Source organism: Kogia breviceps, chromosome 5 (genome assembly GCF_026419965.1).
Source record: "Kogia breviceps isolate mKogBre1 chromosome 5, mKogBre1 haplotype 1, whole genome shotgun sequence".
Taxonomy (NCBI): domain Eukaryota; kingdom Metazoa; phylum Chordata; class Mammalia; order Artiodactyla; family Physeteridae; genus Kogia; species Kogia breviceps.
The window spans coordinates 83,601,606-83,624,811 of NC_081314.1; the positions used below are offsets into that span (position 1 = coordinate 83,601,606).

Sequence of the window (23,206 nt, forward strand, 5' to 3'; positions counted from 1 at the left end):
ACAACATCAAGCACATTGATTATTTGCATTTTATGGGTCCCAGAAGGAAAAGAGAGAGAGAAAGGGGCTGAGAACATATTTGAAGACATAATAGCTGAAAATTTCCCTAACCTTGGGAAAAAAACAGTCACCTAAGTCCAGGAGGTACAGAGTCCCATAAAGGATGAACCCAAAGAGGAACACACCAAGACATACTGTAATTAAAATGACAAAAAATAAAGATAAAGAGGGAATATTAAAAGCAGCAAGGGAAAAGCAACAAATAACATACAGGGAAACTCCCGTAAGTATATCAGCTGATTTTTCAGGAGAAAATATGCAGGCCAGAAAGGAGTGGCATGATACATTTAAGGTGATGAAAGCAAAAAAAAAACTACAACCAAGAATACTCTACCCAGGAAGGATCTCATTCAGATTTGATGGAGAAATCAAAAGCTCTACAGACAAGCAAAAGCTAAAGGAGTTCAGCTCCACCAAACCAGCTTTACAACAAATGTTAAAGGAACATTTCACCTTCTCTAGGTGGAAAAGAAAAGGCCACAATTAGAAACAAGAAAATTACTAAATGAAAAAGCTCACCAGTAAAAGCAAACATACAGTAAAGGTAGGAAATCATTCACAAACAAAGTTAGTAGGAAAGTTAAAAGATGAAAGTAGTTAAATCACCTATATAAACAGTTAAGGGATATATACAACAATTAGATGTAAAATATGACATCAAAAATAGTAATCATGAGTGGAGGAAAGTACAAATGCAAGGTTTTTAAAATGCATTTGAAAGTAAGAGATCAGCAACTTAAAACAATCATGTGTATATATACATATATATATAGAGAGAGATTGCTATAGAAAAACTTCATGGTAATCACAGATCAAAAAGCAATGAAAGATATATACATGGAAAAGAAAAAATAATCCAAACATAACACTAAAGATAGTCATCAAATCACAAGAAAAGAGAAAAGAAGAAGGGAGAATAAAGCTACAAAAACAAACCCCAAACAATTTACAGAATGGTAATAAGAACATAAAAATTGATAATTACCTTAAACATAAATGGACTAAATGCTCCAACCAAAAGACATAGGATGACAACAGAAATTAACACATTATAAATCAATTATACTTCAATAAAAAATAATTCAGATGGCTGAATGGTTACAAAAACATGACCCATATATATATGCTGCTTACAAGAGACCCACTCCAGATCTAGAGACACATACAGAAAGTGAGGGGATGGAAATAAGTAGTCTATACTAATGGTAATCTAAAGAATGCTGAAGTAGCAATACTTATAAAATGTACTTTAAAATAAGTACTGTTATAAGAGACAAAGAAAGATGCTACATAATGATAAAGGAATCAATCCAAGAAGAAGTTATAACAATTGTAAATATATATGCATCCAAGACAGGAGAACCTCAAAATATAAGGCAAATATTAACAGATATTGATATAAAAGGAGAAACTGACAGTAACACAAATACAGTAGGGTTCTTTAACTCCCAACTTACATCAATGGACAGATCATCCAGACAAGAAATTAGTAAGGAAACACAGGCCATAAATAACACATTAGACCAAATGAACTTAGATATTTAGAGAGCATTCCATCCAAAAGCAGCAGAATACACATTCTTTTCAAGTGCACATGGAACATTCTCCAGGATAGATCACATGCTAGGCCACAAAACAACCTTCAGTAAATGTAAGAAACTGAAATCATATCAAGCTTCTTTTCCAATCACAATGTTATGAAGACTAGCAATCAACTATAAGAAAAAAATGCAAAAAAACACAAACACGTGGATGCTAAACAATATGCTACTAAACAAACAGTGGATCATTGAATAAATCAAAGAGGAAATAAAAAAATACCGAGAGACAAATGAAAATGAAAGTGTGATGATCCAAAACCTACGGGATGTAGCAAAAGCAGTTCTAAGAGGGAAGTTTACAGTGATACAGATTTACCTCAGGCAGCAAGAAAAATCTCAAATACGCAACCTAACCTTATGCCTATAGCAACTGGAAAAAGAAGAACAAACAAAACCCAAACTTAGTAGAAGAAAAAAAAATCATAAAAAAAAAAGAAATCATAAAGATCAGAGCAGAAATAAATGAAATGGAGAGTTAAAAAACATAGAAAAGATCAATGAAACTAAAAGCTGGTTCTTTGAAAAGATAAACAAAATTGATAAATCCTTAGCCAGACTCACCAGAAAAAAAGGTAGAGGGCCAACCCAAATCAATAAAACCAGAAATGAAAAAGGAGAAGTTATAACTGACACCACAGACATACCACGGATCATAAGAGACTACTATGAACAACCATACGCCAATAAAATGGACAACCTAGGAGAAACGGACAAATTCTTAGAAAGGCACCCTCTCCCAAGACTGAACCAGGAAGAAATAGAAAATATAAACAGACCAATAATCAGTAATGAAATTGAATCATTAATTAAAAATTCCCAACACACAAAAGTTCAGGACAAACTAACTTCACAAGTGAATTCTACCAAACATTTAGAGAAGAGTTAGTACATATCCTTCTCAAACTATTCCAAAAATCGCAGAGGAAGGAACTCTTCTGAACTTATTCTATGAGGCCATCATCACCTTGATACCAAAACCAGACCAAGATATCACAAAAAAAGAAAATTACAGGCCAATATCACTGATGAACATAGATGCAAAGATCCTCAACAGAATACCAGCAAACTGAATCCAACAATACATTAAAAGAATCATACACCATGAAAAATGGGATTTATCCCAGGGATAAAAATTTTTCAATATCTGCAATTCAATCAATGTGATACACCACATCAACATATTGAAGAATAAAAACCATACGATCATCTCAATAGATGCAGAAAGCTTTTGATAAAATTCAACATCAATTTATTATAAAAACTCTCTAGAAAGAGGACACAGAGGAAACACACCTCAACATAATGAAGGCCATATTTGAGAAACCCACAGCTAACATCATAATCAATGGTAAAAAGCTGAAAGCATTTCCTCTAAGATAGGAACAAGAAAAGGATGCCCATTCTTGCCACTTTTATTCAACATAGTTGTGGAAGTCCTAGCCATAGCACTCACATAAGAAAAAGAAACAGAGGAATCCAAATTGGAAAGGAAGATGTAAAAGTATCACTGTTTGCAGATGACATGATACTATACATAGAAAATTCAAAAGATGCCACCAAAAAAATTATCAGTGCTCATCAATGAATTCAGTGAAGTTGCAGGATGAAAAATCAATATACAGAAATTTGTTTCATTTCTGTACACTAACAATGGACTCTCAGAGAGAGAAATTAAGGAAATAATCCCATTTACCATGAAATCAAAAAGAGTAAAACACCTAGGGATAAACTTACCTAGGGAAGCAAAAGACCAGTATGCCAAAAACTATAAGACTCTGATGAAAGAAACTGAAGAAGACACAAACAGCTGGAAAGATATACTGTGTTCTAGGATTGGAAGAACGAATATTGTGAAAATGACCATAATACCCAAGGCAATCTACAGATTCAATGCAATCTCTATTAAATTACCAATGACACTTTTCATAGAACTGGAACAAATAATTTTAAAATTTGTATGGAAATACAAAACACCCTGGTAGCCAAAGAAATCTTGAGAAAGAAAAATAGAGCTGAAGGAATCAGGCTCCCTGACTTCAGACTATACTACAAAGGTAAAGTAATTAAAACAGTATGGTACTGTCATAAAAACAGACACATAGATCAATAGAACAGGACAGAGAGCCCAGAAATAAACCCACAACTTATGGTCAATTAATCTACAAGAAAGGAGGCAAGAATATACAATGGAGAAAAAATAGTCTCTTCAGCAAGGGGTGTTTGGAAAGCTGGACAGCTATATATAAATCAATGAAATTTGAGCACTTCCTCACACCAGATACAAAAATAAACTCAAAATGGTTTAAACACTCAAATACAAGACTTGACACCATAAAACTCCCAGAACAGAACATAGGCAAAATATTCTCTGATATAAATCGTAGCAATATTATCTTAGATCAGTCTCCCAAGGCAAAAAAAATCCAAGCAAAAATAAACAAATGGCACTTAATCAAACTTAAAAGCTTTTACAGAGTAAAGGAAACCATCAACAAAATAAAAAGACAACCTACAGAATGGGAGAAAATATTTGTAAATGATGCAATTGACAAGGGGTTAATATCCAATATATACAAGCAGCTCATATAACTCAATATAAAAAAAAAAATCAAAACATGGGCAGAGGGCTTCCCTGGTGGTGCAATGGTTGAGAGTCCACCTGCTGATGCAGGAGACCCGGGTTTGTGCCCCAGTCCAGGAGGATCCCACATGCCGTGGAGCAGCTAGGCCCGTGAGCCATGGCCGCTGAGCCTGTGCGTCCAGAGCCTGTGCTCTGCAACAAGAGAAGCCACAACAGTAAGAGGCCCGCGTACCACAAAACAAAACAAAACAAAACAAACAAACAAAACATGGGCAGAAAACCTAAATAGATATTTTTCCAAAGAAGACATACAGATAGCTAACAGGCAAATGAAAATATGCTCAACGTTGCTAATTATTAGAGAAATGCAAGTCAAAACCACAATGAGTTATCACCTCACAGTGGTTACAATGGTTATCATCAAAATGTCTATAAATAATATATGCTGGAGAGGATGTGGAGGAAAGGGAACCCTTGTATATTGTTGGAAGGAATGTAAATTGGTGCAGCCATTATGGAAAATAGTATGGAGGTTCTTCAAAAAACTAAAACTAGAGCTACCCATATGATCCAACAATCCAGCTCCTGGGTATATATCCAGAAAAAAATGAAAACTGTAATTTGAAAAGATACATGCACCACAATGTTCACAGCAGCACTATTTACAATAGCCAAGACATGGAAACAACCTAAATGCCCACCAACAGATGAATTGATAAAGAAGATGTGGTATATAAATACAATGGAATATTACTCAGCCATAAAAAAGAATGAAATATTGTCATTTGAAGCAACATGGATGGACCTAGAGAATATTACACTTAGTGAAGTCAGACAGAGAAAGACAAATACTATATGATATCACTTATATGTGGAATCTAAAAAGTAATTTATATACAAAACAGAAACAGACATAGATATAAAAAACAAATTTATGGTTACCAAAGGGGAGGGAGGTGGGGAGGGACAAATTACATGTATTGGATTAACAGACATAAACTATTATACATAAAATAGATAAGCAACAAGGATTTACTGTATCAAACAGTGAATTATATTCAGTATCTTGTAATAACCTATGCTGGAATATAATCTGAAAAAAAAATAACTGAATCACTACACTGTACACCTGAAACTAACAAAACATTGTAAGTTAACTATACATCAATAAAAAAATACTTAGAGTATTCAAAGCAAAAATTATAACATTGTATTTAGATGTAATACATATGATAACTGTTGCTTGAAGGACAATGGGTGAAGATAAATAAATATATGTGGTTGTGAAATTTCTACATTTTATGTAAAGTGTTACAATAAACCCTAATAGAATATGGCAAGTTAAGGAAGTACAATATATTGTAAGCCCTAGAGCAACAGATTAAAAAGAATATGTGAAGATTAAATTGCCTATATGTAAATTCAAATGGAATCATAATAAAATCTTTCAATCCAAAAGAAGGCAAAAAGGGGAGATAAAAGGAACAAAAAATGACAGGACCAACAAAAAACAAATAATAAACTGGTATACCTAAATCCAATCCCATCAGTAATTATATTTAACATTAATGCACTAAACACTCCAACCAAATTATGTAAGACTGAATAAAAAAGCAAGACCCAACTATATGTTCTCTACAGGAGACATGATAGATACCTAACAATAAAACCTTAAAATACATGAAACAAAAAAGGACAGAATTAAAGTGAAAAGTAGACAATTCTATAATCATTAAATTTTAATGCCGCTTTCTCAGAAATTGATTCCTAGTCAAACACCAGTTAAATCACAGAGTATCTGATAAACGATATCAGCCACATTTAGCTATTTGATTTTTAGAGTATAAAAACAAAAATGAATAGAATTACAAGGAAAATATTCATAACAGATATTTTAACTTACTTCTCTAAGAACTGAAAAATCAACCAATAATAAAAAAAAACAGTGAAGATTTAAACAGTACAAAGTAAAAATGAGAATTTCAAATTTGACTCAGATCATATATGTGTGTGTGTGTGTGTGTGTGTGTACATATCACATCTATATAATGGATATTACGCAGCCATGTAAAAGAATGAAATTCTGCCATATGCAACAACAGGGATGGCAGAATAGCACAGAGTACTATGCTAAGTTAAATAATTCAAAGAAAGACAAATACTCTATGTTGTCACTTATACGTGGAACCAAAAAATAAAACAAAAACAAAACAGAAACAGACTCACAGATATAGAGAACAAACTAGTGGTTACCAGAGTAGAGAAGGAAGGGGGGAGGGGCAAATTAGGGGTATGAGATTAAGAGATACATATACATTTATTTTATATGTATAAAATAAATAAGCAATAAGGAATATTGTACAGCACAGGGAATTATAGCCATTATTTTGTAAAAACTTTAACTGGAGTGTAATCTATAAAAATATTGAAAAACTATGTTGTACACCTGAAACTGATATAAATAATATATCAACTGTACTTCTATTTAAATAAATAAAGCATCTCTAAGTAAGTTTTTAAACGTAAGGTAATCTCTAAGTAAACTGCTAAGGTAAATGTTGCAATAATATAATCTTTTGCAGTGGAACATGCAACTGTGGTACAAAAAATGGCAAACCAACCCAACTTGGAATAATTCCATCTTTTGATTTATGGGTCGGTCACCCACTATAAAAACATACCACTATTTTCTCAATGTGAATCTACAATAAACACTCAGAAACGATGAAATAGAATGTATTTGATTAACCTCTAGGTTTTGACCTCTTTATTCTTACAACCAACCAATGGTATGAGGTAAACACGAAACTCAGATCATCACCAATATTATGGAAAATAATATGGCTTCTGAATAAAAGATATTCATACATTTGAAATTTTTATTCTGCCTAGTTAGACAGAGCCAACATAAATCCTAAATATCTCCTTTCAATGAGGAATATAATAAGATAAATACAACCTACGATAAAAACCATGTAGTCATAATTTAGTGGAATCAAATGGCAGAAATGGAAATAAATGGGAGAATTTAGAAAACAACAGACTCTAAAGCAGTACAGAAATTCGGTCCAAGAGTCAGATCTATAAAGTGCCATTCTCTTACTAGCTCCTTATCCGTTAATATTTGTCAAATATACTATATTATCTCCTCTGCTTCAGGTACATCAACCATCAGTTATTCAATTTTTGGTATCAAAATTGAATAGGTATCACTTACAATGTAGGAAATTGATAGATAGAAAGAAGGGAAATATAGAAACTTTGGGTCATAATGCAGGGATCTGAAGGAGGTATAAAGGGGTATTTAGAATCAGAAGCTATGTCCTATTACCTCTTTCTAGTGATAATGATACCAACTTTCCTACTGCAAGTAACGGCACTGAATCTCCAGAGTTGATTTCTTTTGAAAGCATACATCTTACCATGTGGAACTGTGGTCTGGAAAGGACGACTTGGGCTTTTCAGGTTCCATAAAGTCAAGCTACCATCTGAATGGCTGCACATGAATTGTTTGCCCTCATGATGCCAATCAATTGAATGAATAGCCTAATAAAATAACAATTAAAAACAAGTAGAGGAGGGAAAAAGTTGATATATCATTCTATATTCCAAAGGAAAAATATTTTAACACAGAATTATTATAGCAATAACACTTAAGAAACATGTAATTTTTCTGACCTAGGTCATACTACCTTTGGTTTCAACCTTCTATAGGCTTATAAAAGGCTACAAAAACTCACCTCCTAAGACAAAGAAAAGTTAAGTAAATTTCATAATATCGTTAGATCCCAGAACTTTTTGTTGTAAATCCTAGGTCCTCCCCATACCCTTTAATGCTTCTTTGAAAATTATTACACAGAAGTAAAAGCAAGGTTATCAGAAGATAATCTCTGGTGAGGTAGAAGCCTAGTTACACTTAAAATAGCCAACTTAAAAGGTAGTTTACATAAGAGTTGCAATTTGAGGGCTTACTACATGCCAGACCCCAGGGTAAGCAGTTTATGTACATTATCTCATTTAATCCTACAAAACAGATATTATGTTTTTCCAAATTACACGTGGTGAAATAGGCCTAGAAAGATTGAGATACTTGCTTAGGTTACACCACTCAAAGCCAGCATCTGACTACAAAACCCATATTTAGAATCATTGGACTATATTAACTCTAACATATACTATTTAAGTTGACTTAAAGCAAGAAGAGTTTAAAATTTTTTTATTTACAGTTTCATTCTGTAGATGTAAAGTAAATAAAATTAAAAAGTAATCATTACATTTTCCTCTTTTGTTTTATTCCCAGTGGTTGCACAGTGTCTTGCATAAAGTAGGTACTCAAAAAATCTGTTAAATGAATAAGTAATTAATGTTATCAAATATTTCCACACTTGGTATTCTTTCAAAATTAATAAAGTATATATGGAACTTGGGTAATGTGCTAATAAGCAGAATGAAAGAAACTTTAGTAGGCATAAAAGTTGAACAGATGTATATACAGCATGATCCTTTCCTTAAAAGAACTTAAACAACTGCGAGATAGGAAACATTTATACCAATATTAATAATATTTATTGTTTGGAACTTTTAACATTTAGTTTTTAATCTATATTTATAAAACTAAGTTCTGTATATATTTATTTTATATCAAACTTATACATATATATATACACACACACAACATATTTCCCAACAATAAGTATTGTTAGAGTTATAAATAAATGACTAGAGCAATCATTAGACATATCAGAAATGAAATAGTATATGAGTGGACCTCAAGATAAGTAAGATTTGATTAATTGCAAAAGATATCATGACACACTGGACTTATGTTTTCTCTCACCCTGGTCTTTATTACTGGGCAGAGAATACTTCTTTATTGCCAGGGTTCAGTAGAGGCAGTGAGAGGGAAAAAACGCTCTTCTTTGTCTTCTCTGCTTATTTCTTCTTGTTTTTTATGTGACTAAAGGGAAATGTTACTTCTTGCCTCCTCTACATGTTAACCTGGATGAACCTCAGTCAATTTAATGTTCTCTCAGACTACTTTGCTATAAATGGTAGGCGCAGAGCCCCAGCCCTAACCTTTTCTTCTATCCCACTGAATTTCTGTCTACTGGAGAAGACAGATATAAAAATGATATATATAACATAAAACCAAGATAAGTACTATAAAAGAAGTACACATATTGTACAGAAGAGTAGGCATGTAAAACCAACTTGCTATTAAAGAATAGGATGTCAAATAGTCATCACTGAAGAGATTGAAGAGCTGGAATTTGAACTGACTTAATGGGTAAATATTCAATTTCTATTTATTTGATTATACCCCACTGTTTTCTTTAAAAAGAACCTTAAGCATTTGCTGAAAAAACAAATATAATACAACTAATTAAAGAAAAAAAATTTTAATGAAAAACAATATGGAAAATAAACTCAGTGGCTGTGACTGAATTTCTTGTAAACAAAAAAGACAAAGGAAACTCAAAAAGCTAGGTAACAATCTGAAAAAAGGAAAAATAACAGTTAGTAAGGAATTAAAAGGTTATCCTCATGTCAGACTCTGAGAGATTTCTCTGTGAGAGATTATTTTTAAAATATTGATGTAATGAAACAAAAATTTCACAGCTAATGTGGAAGTAAAATTAATATGGTTACTTCTGAAAATGATCTTGGATTTCCAAAACAAAACTCTGAATTCATCAGTGGTTATTTATCAAGTGGCTACTTAGATAGTCCAAATAGCTTTACAGTAGCTCAATAATTAATAGAATTTTGATATGCATAAGAGGAAAGAAGGGAGTTCATGATAAGGTATTAGCAGAAGCAAAGGCCTGGAGGTAGGAAGTAAATGGTATGTTTAGGAGATAGTCAGTAATATGTCTGAAGTGTGAGAAGTGTGTAGAAGGATGCAGTAAATTAAATTGAAGGGAAAAAGATAGCACCAGGGCCTTAAATCTCCTGTCAAGGAATACGACTTTGTACTGTTGACAACTGGGAGCCACTCAAAGGTTCTGAGATAGAGAATTACCTGATCTGTTATGTCTTAAAATGATAATCTTGATAGTGAAAGATATATTGAAAAGGTAAGATATCTGAGGAAATGTGATTAGTTAAAAGGCTATTATAAGTCTTCCAGGCAAAAGATAACATCCTCAACTAGGATGCTGAATGTGGGAATGGAAAAAGAGAGGAAATAAATGAGAGACAATATAAAAATTGGATCAAGAAGACTACAAAAGTGATTGTATATGATATATGAAGAAGAAAAAAGGGTCAAATATGACTCTGAGGGTTATAAGTTAAAATAACTAAATCAAAACTGAAAAACTGAAAAAAAAAACGCAGAAAGAGGTTCAGACCTTTAAATATAAATTCAGTGCCAATGGAATATTCATCTGGACTTATAGATTATAGATATTTGGATCTAGATCTCAGGAGAGACGTAAGAGTTAAGGATATAGGAATTTTTAATTTATCAGCATAATATAGGTAATATTTGAAATGGTGGGAGGGGATATGAACGTAAATGTAAACTGAAGGAGAAATGAAGAGAGGGTGAAGACGCAGAATCCTTAAGAGTATCTGTAATATAAAGGAGAGTTAAGGAAAGAACCAGTGATGGAGAAAGGAGGGGTGAAAAATGAGGTGGAAAAACACAAACAAGGGAAGAAACCATTTTAAGAAGGAAGGACTGATGTAAAGTCACAGGTTTAGTGAGGAACTTAAAAGACTAAGGAAGGGGTCACTGATCATTGGTGACTTATGACAAACCATTTCAGGACAGATGATTTCAAAATATGAGACGTAAAGTGATGACGAAAGTTTGAAAAGTTTGGTAGTAACATGAAGTATACAACTATCTTTATTAAAATGATAGGACATATAATTATGCATTAAAGTAAATCAATTTTATATATATTCATATAATTCTAAGTGTAAAGTGTACTATTCTACTGACTTAAACATTGTTAATCTTTATTTAATTTTGCATTTCATTGCAAAATTACTTTCACTTACTTTTTAAAGTTAGAAACCTTCCTTCCACACTTTTTAAGGCCACAGGAAAACTAGCTGATTGAGCATTCTCATCTGGATTTCCATTTCAGCTGCTCCACTCTAGTTCCAACTGGCTAAATACACAGATGGTATTTGGACTCTTATCTAACTGTTAGTCTTAAGAGAGGAAGTGATCTTCATACTCATCTTTGTATTTTATGTATTTAACGAAAGGAAAACCCTAGCTTAGCTCTCTAGGACCTTCTTGCCTTATGATTCAAGGTGTCTTGTAAGTTGATCATAAAGAGCATAATTGTATGACATGGCTTGCCAGAGTATTGTTCACTAATCATGACCAAATTACCCAGCTGTTATATCATTTACTTCTGAATTCTTTGTCACCATGACAATAATCTTGTATATATCATAAAATCTTAGTTTGCCAGAACCACTAAGAAATGAATGGGGGATGGGGGTTATGGGATAGCCGAAGTCTTGTATCTTTAAGCACCAAAATTTAAATTTTACTTTTATAAGGGGATGGAAGAGGGCACAAAAAGAAACTGTTCTAAAAAAATATGTTTTCGGGCTTCCCTGGTGGCGCAGTGGTTGAGAGTCCGCCTGCCGATGCAGGGGACGCGGGTTCGTGCCCTGGTCCGGGAAGATCCCACGTGCCGCGGAGCGGCTGGGCCCGTGAGCTGTGGCCGCTGAGCCTGCGCGTCCGGAGCCTGTGCTCCGCAACCGGAGAGGCCACAACAGTGAGGGGCCCACGTACCGCCAAAAAAAAAAAAAAAAAAAAAAAAAAAAAAAAAAAAAAATATGTTTTCCTTTCAAATGTATTTCTCTATTTATCTTAGTGTTGTCTTAAATTCTTTGGCACTGTTCCCATTTAAGCCTGGGTAATTCTAAACAGTGATTTTTGACCTGTATCTTCCTATCTCTCATCACTGTAACAATTTTTAATTTAATTGAGAGCCTAGATGATCACCTTTATTTCCACAGCTACAAGACATAATTTCCCTTTCTCACCTTTTGGCCCTAGCCTCACTCTTTTTACATTAGCTTCTTCTTAAGAAGGAAATAATAGCCTAGAATCAATCTTCAAACAGCTGAAGTATCAATTAAGAGACTATTCCTTGATAAGAGTTCACTGCTTTCTCTACATGAAAACGTAAAATCTCAATTCTGTACGATAAAACGTACTTCAAGATCTGACTTTTATTATTAAGTACTACTATTTTAAAAATCTCTCTTTACTGTAAGAAGGCAAGTATTAGAAGATAAGGTCTTTCAAACTACTTAAACTTTCTGCCACAGAAAAACAATTTTCTAAAGATGTGAATAGTATCTTTAGAGACCTTAAGGACAAAGAGGTTAAGAAATAAGCGTAGAACCGAAAGGAAAGAAAAAGATAGGTAATAGATACCAACATATGTAAATGCCCAAAAAAGGCTTAAAAATAATCCGTCAAGGCAAAATTTCCACTCAGGAGAACAACCCAGAGGTGGAACTCGTGCAAATACCAACAGGCAGTGTGAGGCACTGGATCAGAACTAGGTGGTTTTCCAATGATTAAAAATACTGGTAACATACAAGGCTTAAATGTAGAAAACAGGCATAAAATCACAATACTCTTTTCAAATATTCCAGTAGAAATCACTTACCTCATCATAATAAACTCTCAGTTCTGCTCTTTTAGATTTTAAGTCCCAGAATACTACAGTACCATTTTCATAACCTATTAGCAGCTGGAAAACATTAGAACAATCATTTTTTAAATTCTAACATTATTTTACCTTGCTCTAAATAAAGATTAATGTTAATACAATAAAGTATAATCATACTACATTATACAACTTTCTTTAGAATACCAATTTTTCCAAACCTGAACACAGGTTTTCTACATTGAAAAAAATTGTCAAATGAACTCTACTTCAATGTAAACATTTACCAATGAAATCTACCTCATTCCAAAGAGGAAATTGAGAAAATATGTAAGTATATGAAACAACATAAAAATAAATGAGGACATTGCAACAAAAGAAAAATGGAATAGAAAATGAAGATGAAATAAAGGATCTTTAACAAACAGTGTATATGCCATTCAGTCCTATGCACTTGAAAAATGTGGTCACAAATTTGGCTTCAAATTTCTTTCTATCAAATCCAATTTTCTGACTTACATCAGTATTTTAAATTGGTGATTTATGAACTCTCAGCAGTTCACAAAGGTATTCTAGAGATTCACATCATTAAATATAGTTGATACTGATTTATAAATCAATAAATAAGACAATTAACAAAATATACATTCTTCATTTCAAAAGAAAAGGATTTGAGAACAGAAAATGATTATTAGATGATCATATTCAAGACTCAGTCATTCAGCTAAATACTGCTAGCTGTGCTGATGGTTTTTACTATAATATGATTCTGAGTTTTATTTGTAGTTTTATTTTGTTAAATTTAGTCTACCATTGGTTAAAAATAACCCAGAAAGGATAAAAATAGGCCAACATTCAAATAATGATATTTCACAGGAATGTGCCTTAAGATGATTTTCTTGAGATCCATTAGTAGTATTTCTCTGGTGAAAAATTTTATACTGTTAATAAAGATGTTTCAGTAATTCCAAAACACAGTGGTAAAAACAGAAAATATAATGGTAGTTATGTTACTCCTACATAGCTTCTTGAGACCTAATCATTTCCCTAGAAATTTATAACAGAACACAAAAAACAACAAAAATAAACCAGCTAGTAGTTTTAACAGGAAACAAAATTTCAAATATCAGATCATGAAAGCAATGCATATTACTTTTGAAGGTATAGCATATATTTAAATGTTTTATTATTAAACACAAACAATAAATTTTAAAATTGACTTAAAAAATTGAGCTTTCTACATATTAAGTTAAAGTACATGGCATAATGACTTCATAAATTTAAAAAGTCAAAATTAGTCTAAACAAAGACTTTCTTAAAATAAAATTTATATAAAGTAATATATAATGTAATAAGATATGTATTAACTTCAACTTTTTTTAATATACCAGAGAAAATGATAAACAATAAAACCAAATCCTATGAGGTGTATGATAAAAATTTCTATGAAATGTATGGAAAGAAGATTTATAAGTCTAAAAAGATTGGAAAATCTGACCTAAGCGAGAAAATGAATAATATAACCTTTCAGAAATTGAGCCCCAAGATATAATGAAATGATATTCTAAAATGTTATTATATTTTTTATAATAAACATAAGATAGAAGTCATTTTGTTTATAAAACATTATAAGCAATAGTCCCAGTAAATCACAAAATATAAAATAATAAACCTCAAAGTATCAAAAATTTGAGATAACTATACAAGATTATGATATGGGAAATATGAAAATACATTAGAAACACTTAAAGAATTGAGAAAGAGAAAAACAGCCCCTGACATCCAGGAGACACCAGACAAAGTCATTCTGTGGCCATGATGAATCAAGACAAAAATAAGATCCCTCTGTAATCATGCCTGATCACATCAAAACAGGAATATTGCCCACATCACAAATACATATCATCATATATGTATGTGTGTATATGTATGTATGTATATATATATATATATATATACATATATATATATATATATATATGTAAAGAAGTAGGTGATTTTTTCACTACATATTATCAGGAAGGACCTGGAAAAGTTTCTGAAGAAAATAGGTACCTGCAAAAATATCTGTTAAATTAGTTAATAAATACCAAATAATCAAAATCAAAGATACTATATATTCTCTAACAAACATGAAATAAAATTAGAACTCACTGACAAAAATAATTTGGAAACTAAAATATATGCATTTAAGTAATTATGGCCAAACAAGAAATCATAATGAAAAGTATGAAACAGAACAAAAATGCCTCATATTGAACCTTGTGGGATACAGATAAATCCTCATCAAGAGGGAAATATATGGTTTTATAAATACAGGCATACCTTGAAAATATTGTGGGTTCAGTTCCAGACCACCTCAACAGAATGTAATATCAAAATAAAGTGAGTCATACAAGTGTTTATTTTTGGTTTCTCAGTGCATGTAGACTTCTATACTGTAATCTATTAAGTGTACAATAGCAGTATGTCTAAAAAAAACAATGCACATAACTTAATTAAAAGTACTTTATAGCTAAAAAATGCTAACCATCAGGCTTCCCTGATGGTGCAGTGGTTGAGAGTCTGCCTGCTGATGCAGGGGACACGGGTTCGTGCCCCGGTCCGGGAAGATCCCACATGCCTCTAGTGGCTAGGCCCATGAGCCATGGCTGCCGAGCCTGTGCTTCTGCAACAGGAGAGGCCACAACAGTGAGAGGTCCGCGTACAGCATAAAAAAAAAAAAAAAAAAAAAAAAAAAAAAAAAATGCTAACCATCATCTGAGCCTTCAGTGACTCATAATATTTTTTCAAAAGTAATATCAAAGATCACTGGGTAGAGGTGGGATCAAGATGGACGAGTAGGAAGACCCTGAGCTCACCTCCTCCTGTGCACACACCAAAATTACAACTATATATAAAATAATTCTCTCTCAGAACAACCTGAAGACTGGCTGAACAGCTTTTTTACAATTAAGGATATATATATTTTTAAATCACACAGACAGGTACAAGGGTGAAAGAAGCAATCTAGTCAGGACCCACACCCCCAGCAGGTGACCCAAAAGACACAGTGTATATTACAAACTCAGAGGCCCCAGCCAATGCTCACTTCAGCTCCAGCCCTCCCACCAAAGCCACCAAGCACACACAGACTGCAAAGGGACACTCCTATACAATGACACACTTTCCACACCAGGTGAGGCAAATGTTCTGCCTAATTAATAAAGACAAACACTGAAAGTGAAACAAAAGAAGACAGAGGAATATGTTCTAAATGAAATAACAAGATAAAACTCCTAACGAAATGAAGATAAGTAATTTACATGATAAAGATTTCAAAGCAATGTCATTAAAATGCTCACCAAACTCAGAAGAATACAGGATCACAGTGAGAACTTCAATTAAAAAATTAGAAAACATTAAAAAAGAACAAATCAGAGCTGAAGAATACTATAACTGAAATGAAAAATATATCAGAGAGAATAAAAAGCAGATTAAGTGGTAAAGAAGAATTAACAAACGAGTTGGAAAACAGAATAGTGGAAATCACCCAATCAGAACAGTAAAAAGAAAAAGGTTTTAAAATGAGGATAGTTTAAGGGACCTCTGAGACAACATTGAGTGTCATAATATTCATGTTACAGGATTTAGTCCCAGGAGGAGAAAAGAGAGGAAAAGGGGCAGAAAATATATTTGATGAAACAATGACTGAAAAATTCCCTACCCTGGGGAATGAAATAGATACCCAGGTCCAGGAATCAGAGACAGTCCTAAAAAGATGAACCCAAAGAGTCAACACCAAGACACATCATAAGTAAAACAGCCAGAGTTAAAGAGAGAATTCTAAAGGCAGCATGAGTAAAACAAAGAGTCAAACAAAAGGGAACCCCCATAAGGCTCTCATTGATTTTTCAGCAGAAACTGTAGGCCAGAAGACAGTGGCATGATATATTTAAAGTGCTGAAAGGGAAAAACCTAAACCAAGGATACTCTACACAGCAAGGTTAGGCATTCAGAATTGAAGGCGATATAAAGGGTTCCCAAGATAAGCAAAAACTAAGAGTTCATCACCACTAAGCAGGCCACACAAGAAATGTTAAAGGGTCTTCCTTAAGCAAAAAGGAAAAGATCATAACAAGAAATGAGAAAATACATGAAGAAAATAAATCTCATTGGTAGAAGCAAATATAGTAGTAAAGGCAGTGGATCAACTGCTTAAAAAGCTGGTATGCCAATGGGGCGAAGCTACCATCTGTGGGATTATGACTGAACGCCTCTAAGTCAGAATCCCGCCCAGGCGGAACGATACGGCAGCGCCGCGGGAGCCTCGGTTGGCCTCGGATAGCCGGTTTCCTGCTGTCCCCGCCGGCAGGCCGCCGCACGCGTCCCCCGGGGCGCGGCGCGGCGCGCCCCGCCGCGTGTCGGGACCGGGGTCCGGTGCGGAGAGCCCTTCGTCCTGGGACACGGGGTGCGGCTGGAAAGGCGGCCACCCCCTCGCCCGTCACGCACCGCACGTTCGTGGGGAACCTGGTGCTAAACCATTCGTAGACGACCTGCTTCTGGGTCGGGGTTTCGTACGTAGCAGAGCAGCTCCCTCGCTGCGATCTATTGAAAGTCAGCCCTCGACACAAGGGTTTGTAGAAAAAAGAAAAGATAAAAAGGAACAAGAAAAAAAAAAAAAAAGCTGGTATGGAGGTTAGATGACAAAAGTTGTAAAATTAATTCTAATTACAATGAGTAATTAAAGGATACACAAAAAGATGTAAAATATAATGTCAAAAACATAACACATGTTGAGGGGATTATAAAAACTGTAGAACTTTAAGAATGTGTTTGAATTTAAATGAGTATCAGTTTAAAACATATATGTATCTACCGACCTACCTATCTATTGCATAGTAACCAAAAACCAAAAACCTAGAATAGATACACAAAGAGAAAGAAACCCAAACATAATACTAAAGAAAATCATCAAACCACAGGGAAGAGACTAAAAGAAGAAAAGAATAGAGAAGAACTACAAAAACAACCAGAAAACATGTAACAAAATGGCAAAAAGTACATGCCTATCAATAATCACTTTAAGTGTAAATGAACTAAATGCCCCAATCAAGACATAGGGTGGCTGAATGGATAAAAAAAAAAAAAACAAGACATCTATATGCTGCCTATAAGACACTCACTTCTGAGCTAAAGACACACATAGACTGAGAGTGAAAGGATGGGAAAAGATATTCCATGAAAATGGAAATGAAAAGAAAGCAAGGGTAATATAACTCATATCAGACAAAATAGACTTTAAAACAAAGTTTGTAACAAAAGGCAAAGAAGGGCATTACATAATGTTAAGGGGGGGTCAATCCAAAAAGAGGAACTAATATTCATAACATATATGCACCTAACATAGGAGCAACTAAATATATAAAGCAAATATTAACAGACATAAAAGGAGAAATTGACAGTAACACAGTATTAGTAGGGGATTTAATACCCCACATACAGCAATGAATATATCATCCAAACAGAAAATCAATAAGAAAACTTTGGCTTCCCTGGTGGTGCAGTGGTTGAGAGTCCACCTGCCGATGCAGGGGACATGGGTTTGTGCCCCGGTCTGGGAGGATCCCACGTGCCGCAGAGTGGCTGGGTACATGAGCCATGGCCACTGGGCCTGTGCGTCTGGAGCTTGTGCTCCACAACGGGAGAGGCCACAGCAGTGAGAGGCCCGCATACCGCAAAAAAAAAAAAGAAAACGTTGGTCTTCAATGATACTTTGAGCAGTTGGACTTAATAGATATCTACAGCGCATTCCATCCAAAAACTATAGAATACACATTCTCTTCAAGTGCACATGGAACATTCTCCAGGATAGATCACATGGTAGGCCACAAAACTAATCTCAGGAATTTTAAGAGTAAAATCATATAAAGTATCTTTTCTGACCACAGTGGTATGAAACTAGATATCAATTACAGAATGAGAGGTGGAAAAGACACAAATACATGAAGGCTAAACAATGGGCTGCTAAAAAAAATAATGGGTCAGTGAAGAAATCAAAGGGGAAAATTTTTTTTAATGTCTTGAGATGAATGAAAATTGAAACACAACTTTTCAAAATCTATGGGATGCAGCAAATGCAGTTCCAAGGGGGAAGTTTATAGCAATACAGGCCTATCTCAAGAAATTTTTAAAAATCTCAAAAAAACTGGCTTGAAACCTAAAGGAATTACAAAAAGAAAAAACCCAGAATTAGTAGAAGGAAGGAAATAATAAAGATTAGGGGAGGGGAGAAATAAATAAAATAGAGACCAAAAAATGGAGAAAAAGATCAATGAAACTAAGAGGTTATTTTTTTTAAGATAAAAAAATTGATGAAACTTTAGCCAGACTCATCAAGGAAAAAGAGAAGGTCCAATTAAATACAATCAAAAATGGACACAAAGTTATACAAGATATCACAGGAATACAATAATTGAAGAATACTACAAACATTTACACGACAACAACTTGAACAATCTAGAAGAAGTGAACAAACTCCTATAAATGTACAATATCCCAGGAAAAAATAGAAAGTATGAACAGACCAATTACCAGTAATGAAATTGAATCAGTAATTAAAAAAATAACCAAAACTCCCAACAAACAAAAGTCCAGTATCACATAGCTTCACACTGGAATTCTACCAAACACTGAAAAAAAAGCTGGAGGTATCACACACACTCCCTGACTTTAAAATATACTACAGTGCTAAAGTAATCAAAACAGTATGACACTGCACAAAAACAGACACACAGATCAATGGAACAGCATAGAGAGCCTAGAAATAAACTCACACACATATGGTCAATTAATCAACAACAAAGGAGGCAACAATATACAATGGGAAGAAGACAGTTTCTTCACATAAGTGGTCTTGGGAAAACTGGACAGCTACATATGAAAGAATGAAACTAGACCATTTTCTCACAACATATAAAAAAATAAACTCTAAATGGACTTCCCTGGTGGTCCAGTGGTAAAGAATCTGCCTTCCAATGCAGGGGATGGGGGTTCAATCTCTGGTCGGGGAACTAAGATCCCACATGCTGCGGGGCAACTAAGCCCACACGCCACAACTACTGAGCTCGTGCACCTCAACTAGAGAGTCTGCAGGTTGCAAACTACAGAGCCCACATGCTCTGGAACCCGTGCACCACAACTACAGAGCCCACTCACCCTGGAGCCTGCATGCCACATCTAAAGAGAGAAAACCCTCACGCCACTACTAGAGAGAAGCCCACGTGCTGCAACGAAGAGCCCATGCACCACAATGAGCACTGCAACGAAAGATCCCACATGCTGCAATGAAGATCCCATGTGCCACAACAAAGACCTGATGCAGCCCAATAAATAAATATATTTTTTAAAAAGCCAAAGCAATGGGCATGCCATTAAAAAATAAATAAATAAATGTACAAAAGACTTAAATGTAAGAATTGAAACAGCAAAACTCCTAGAAGAAAACATAGGCAGTATGTTCTTTGAAATCAGTCTTAGCTATATTTTTTTGGATCTGTCTCCTCAGGCAAGGACAACAAAAGCAAAAATAAGCAAATGGGACCACATCAAACTAAAAATCTTTTGCACAGTGAAGGAAAGCATCAACAAAACGAAAAGACAACTATGGAATAGGAGAAAATATTTGCAAATGATGCAACTGACATTCAAAATATATAAAGAACTCATACAATTCAATATCAAAAAAACAAACTATCCGATTAAAAAATGGCATTTTTCCTAAGAAGCTATACAGATGTCCAACAGGCACATGAAAAGATGCTCAACATCACTAATCAACAGGAAAATGCAAATCACAACCACAATGAGATATCACCTCATACCTGTCAAAATGGCTATCATCAAAAAGACAACAAAAAATTAACAAGTGTTGGCAAGAATGTGGAGAAAAGGGAACACTTGTGCACTGTTGGGGAGAATGTAAACTGGTGCAGGCGCTATGGAAAGCAGCATGGAAGCCCCTCAAAAAAATTAAAAATTGAACTACCATACGATCCAGCAATTCCACTCCTGGGTATTTATTTAAAGAAAAGGAAAACACTAATTCAAAAAGATATATGCACCCCAATGTTCACTGTAGCATTATATACAATAGCCAAGATATGAAGCAACTTAAATGTCCATAAACAGATGAATGGATAAAGATGTGGTACACACACACACACACACACACACACACACACACACACTCTGGAACATTTCTCAGCCATAAAAAGGAATGAAATAATGCCATTTGTGACAGCATGAATGGACCTGGAGGGTAGTATGCTAAGTGAAATAAGTCAGACTAAGGAAGACAAATAGTATACGTTTTTACTTATATATGTGGAATCTAAAAAACAAAACAAATACAACAAAACAGAAACAGACTCACAATACAGAGAACAATCTAGTGGTTGCCAGAGGGAAGGGTTACAAAATAGGTGAAGGGGATTAAGAGGCACAAACTACCAGTTTTAAAATAAGTCATAGGCATGTGATGTACAGCACAGGGAACATAGTCAATAATATCACAGTAACTTTGTATGGTGCATAATCTATAAAAGTATCAAATCACTATGTTGTACAGCTGAAATTAATATAAGTAAACTATATTTCAATTAAAAATAATCACTGATGACAGACCACCTTAAGAAATATAATAATGAAAATGTTTGAAATATTGTGAGAATTACCAAAATGTGATACAGAGACATAAAGTGAGCAAATGCTGTTGGAAAAATGGTGCCAATAGACTTGCTTGACTCATGGTTGCCACAAATCTTCAATTTGAAAAAAAATGCAATATCTGTGAAGTGCAATTAAGTGAAGCACAATAAATCGAGGCATGTTTGTACATATTAAAAGGAGAAAAGTATAAATTTTAAATAAATATAAGCATTTATTTTATTTATTTATTTTTTTGCGGTACGTGGGCCTCTCACTGTTGTGGCCTCTCCCGTTGCAGAGCACAGGCTCCGGATGTGCAGGCTCAGCGGCCATGGCTCATGGGCCTAGCCACTCCGCAGCATGTGGGATCTTCCCGGACCGGGACATGAACCCCGTGTTCCCTGCATCGGCAGGCAGACTCTCAACCACTGCGCCACCAGGGAAGCCCAATAAATATAAGCATTTAACTGTAGAGTGTCAAGAAAAAGAGAATAAAGTTCAACAAATAGAAGAAAAAATGAGTCATCTTATCTAAGAGCAAAGGATACCTTTCACTTATTCAACTTTTCAGTAATTTTGAGTTTTCCACGTATAGATTTTCTTGTTAATTTTATAGCAAATTATTTTTAAAACTTTTGTTGCTATTTTGTACAGGATCTTCTCTTCATTATCTTTTCTAAGAGGGTATTGTTTCTATAGTTGGATTTTAGTATGCTACCTTCTAAATTATTTTATTCTTTGTATTAATTTTAATGTTGATTTTCTTAAGCATTCCAGGTTATATTATCATATAATCTAAAATAGAGACTATTTTACTTCTTCCTTTCCAATTTTTATGCCTCTAATTGTTTGTACTTGTCTAACTGCATTACTAAAACATCTTATAGTGTTAAAAATAGTGGAGGGGATGAGCATCCTTGCTTTCTTACTAACTTTAGTGGCAATGTCTCTTGGTGTTTCCCTATTAAATAAAATCCCAGATTTTATACATATATAATATTATTATTATATATATTATACATACATATATAATATATATAACATATATCATTAAAGAAATATGAATTCATTCAATATCTTATACATTTATTTTATCAGGAATAAGTATTTAATTTTTTAATATTTTTATTGAAATATATAGAAAAGTACACAAATTACAGCTGTGTCTTTCTTTAGTAAAGACATTTAATTTTTTTCTTCCAATTTTGAGACATAATTGACATACAGCACTGTATAAGTTTCAGGTGTACCACATAATGACTTGACTTAGATACATTATGAAATGTTCATCAAATAAGTTTAGTGAACATCCATAATCTCATATAGATACAAAATAAAACAGAAAATTTTTTTCTTTTGATGAGACCTCTTAGGTTTTGCTTTTTAAACAACTTTCATATATAACATACAACAGTGTTAATTATATTTATAATGTTGTACATTACATCCCTAGTACTTATTTATCTTATAACTGGATGGTTCTACCTTTTGACAGCCTTCATCCAATTCCCCCTCCTTCCAATCCCTGTCTCTGGTAACCATAAATTTGATCATTTTTTCTATGAGTTTTTTGTTATTTTGAAGTATAATTGACCTACCACATTTTGTTAGTTCCTATTACA

The 23,206-nt window shown here is 33.8% G+C and overlaps 1 protein-coding gene across 22 annotated transcripts in view; it reads right to left on the minus strand.

The window, feature by feature from the left end:
• Positions 1-23,206, minus strand: part of STXBP5L (syntaxin binding protein 5L) — a 422,914-nt gene that overhangs the window by 204,922 nt on the left and 194,786 nt on the right. For all 22 annotated transcript variants that reach the window (XM_067034516.1, XM_067034508.1, XM_067034500.1 and 19 more), the window contains 2 exons: positions 12,897-12,980; positions 7,665-7,788 (listed from right to left, as the gene is read on the minus strand). In XM_067034516.1, the coding sequence (XP_066890617.1) occupies positions 7,665-7,788; positions 12,897-12,980 (208 nt within the window). The remainder of the gene's footprint in view (positions 1-7,664; positions 7,789-12,896; positions 12,981-23,206) is intronic.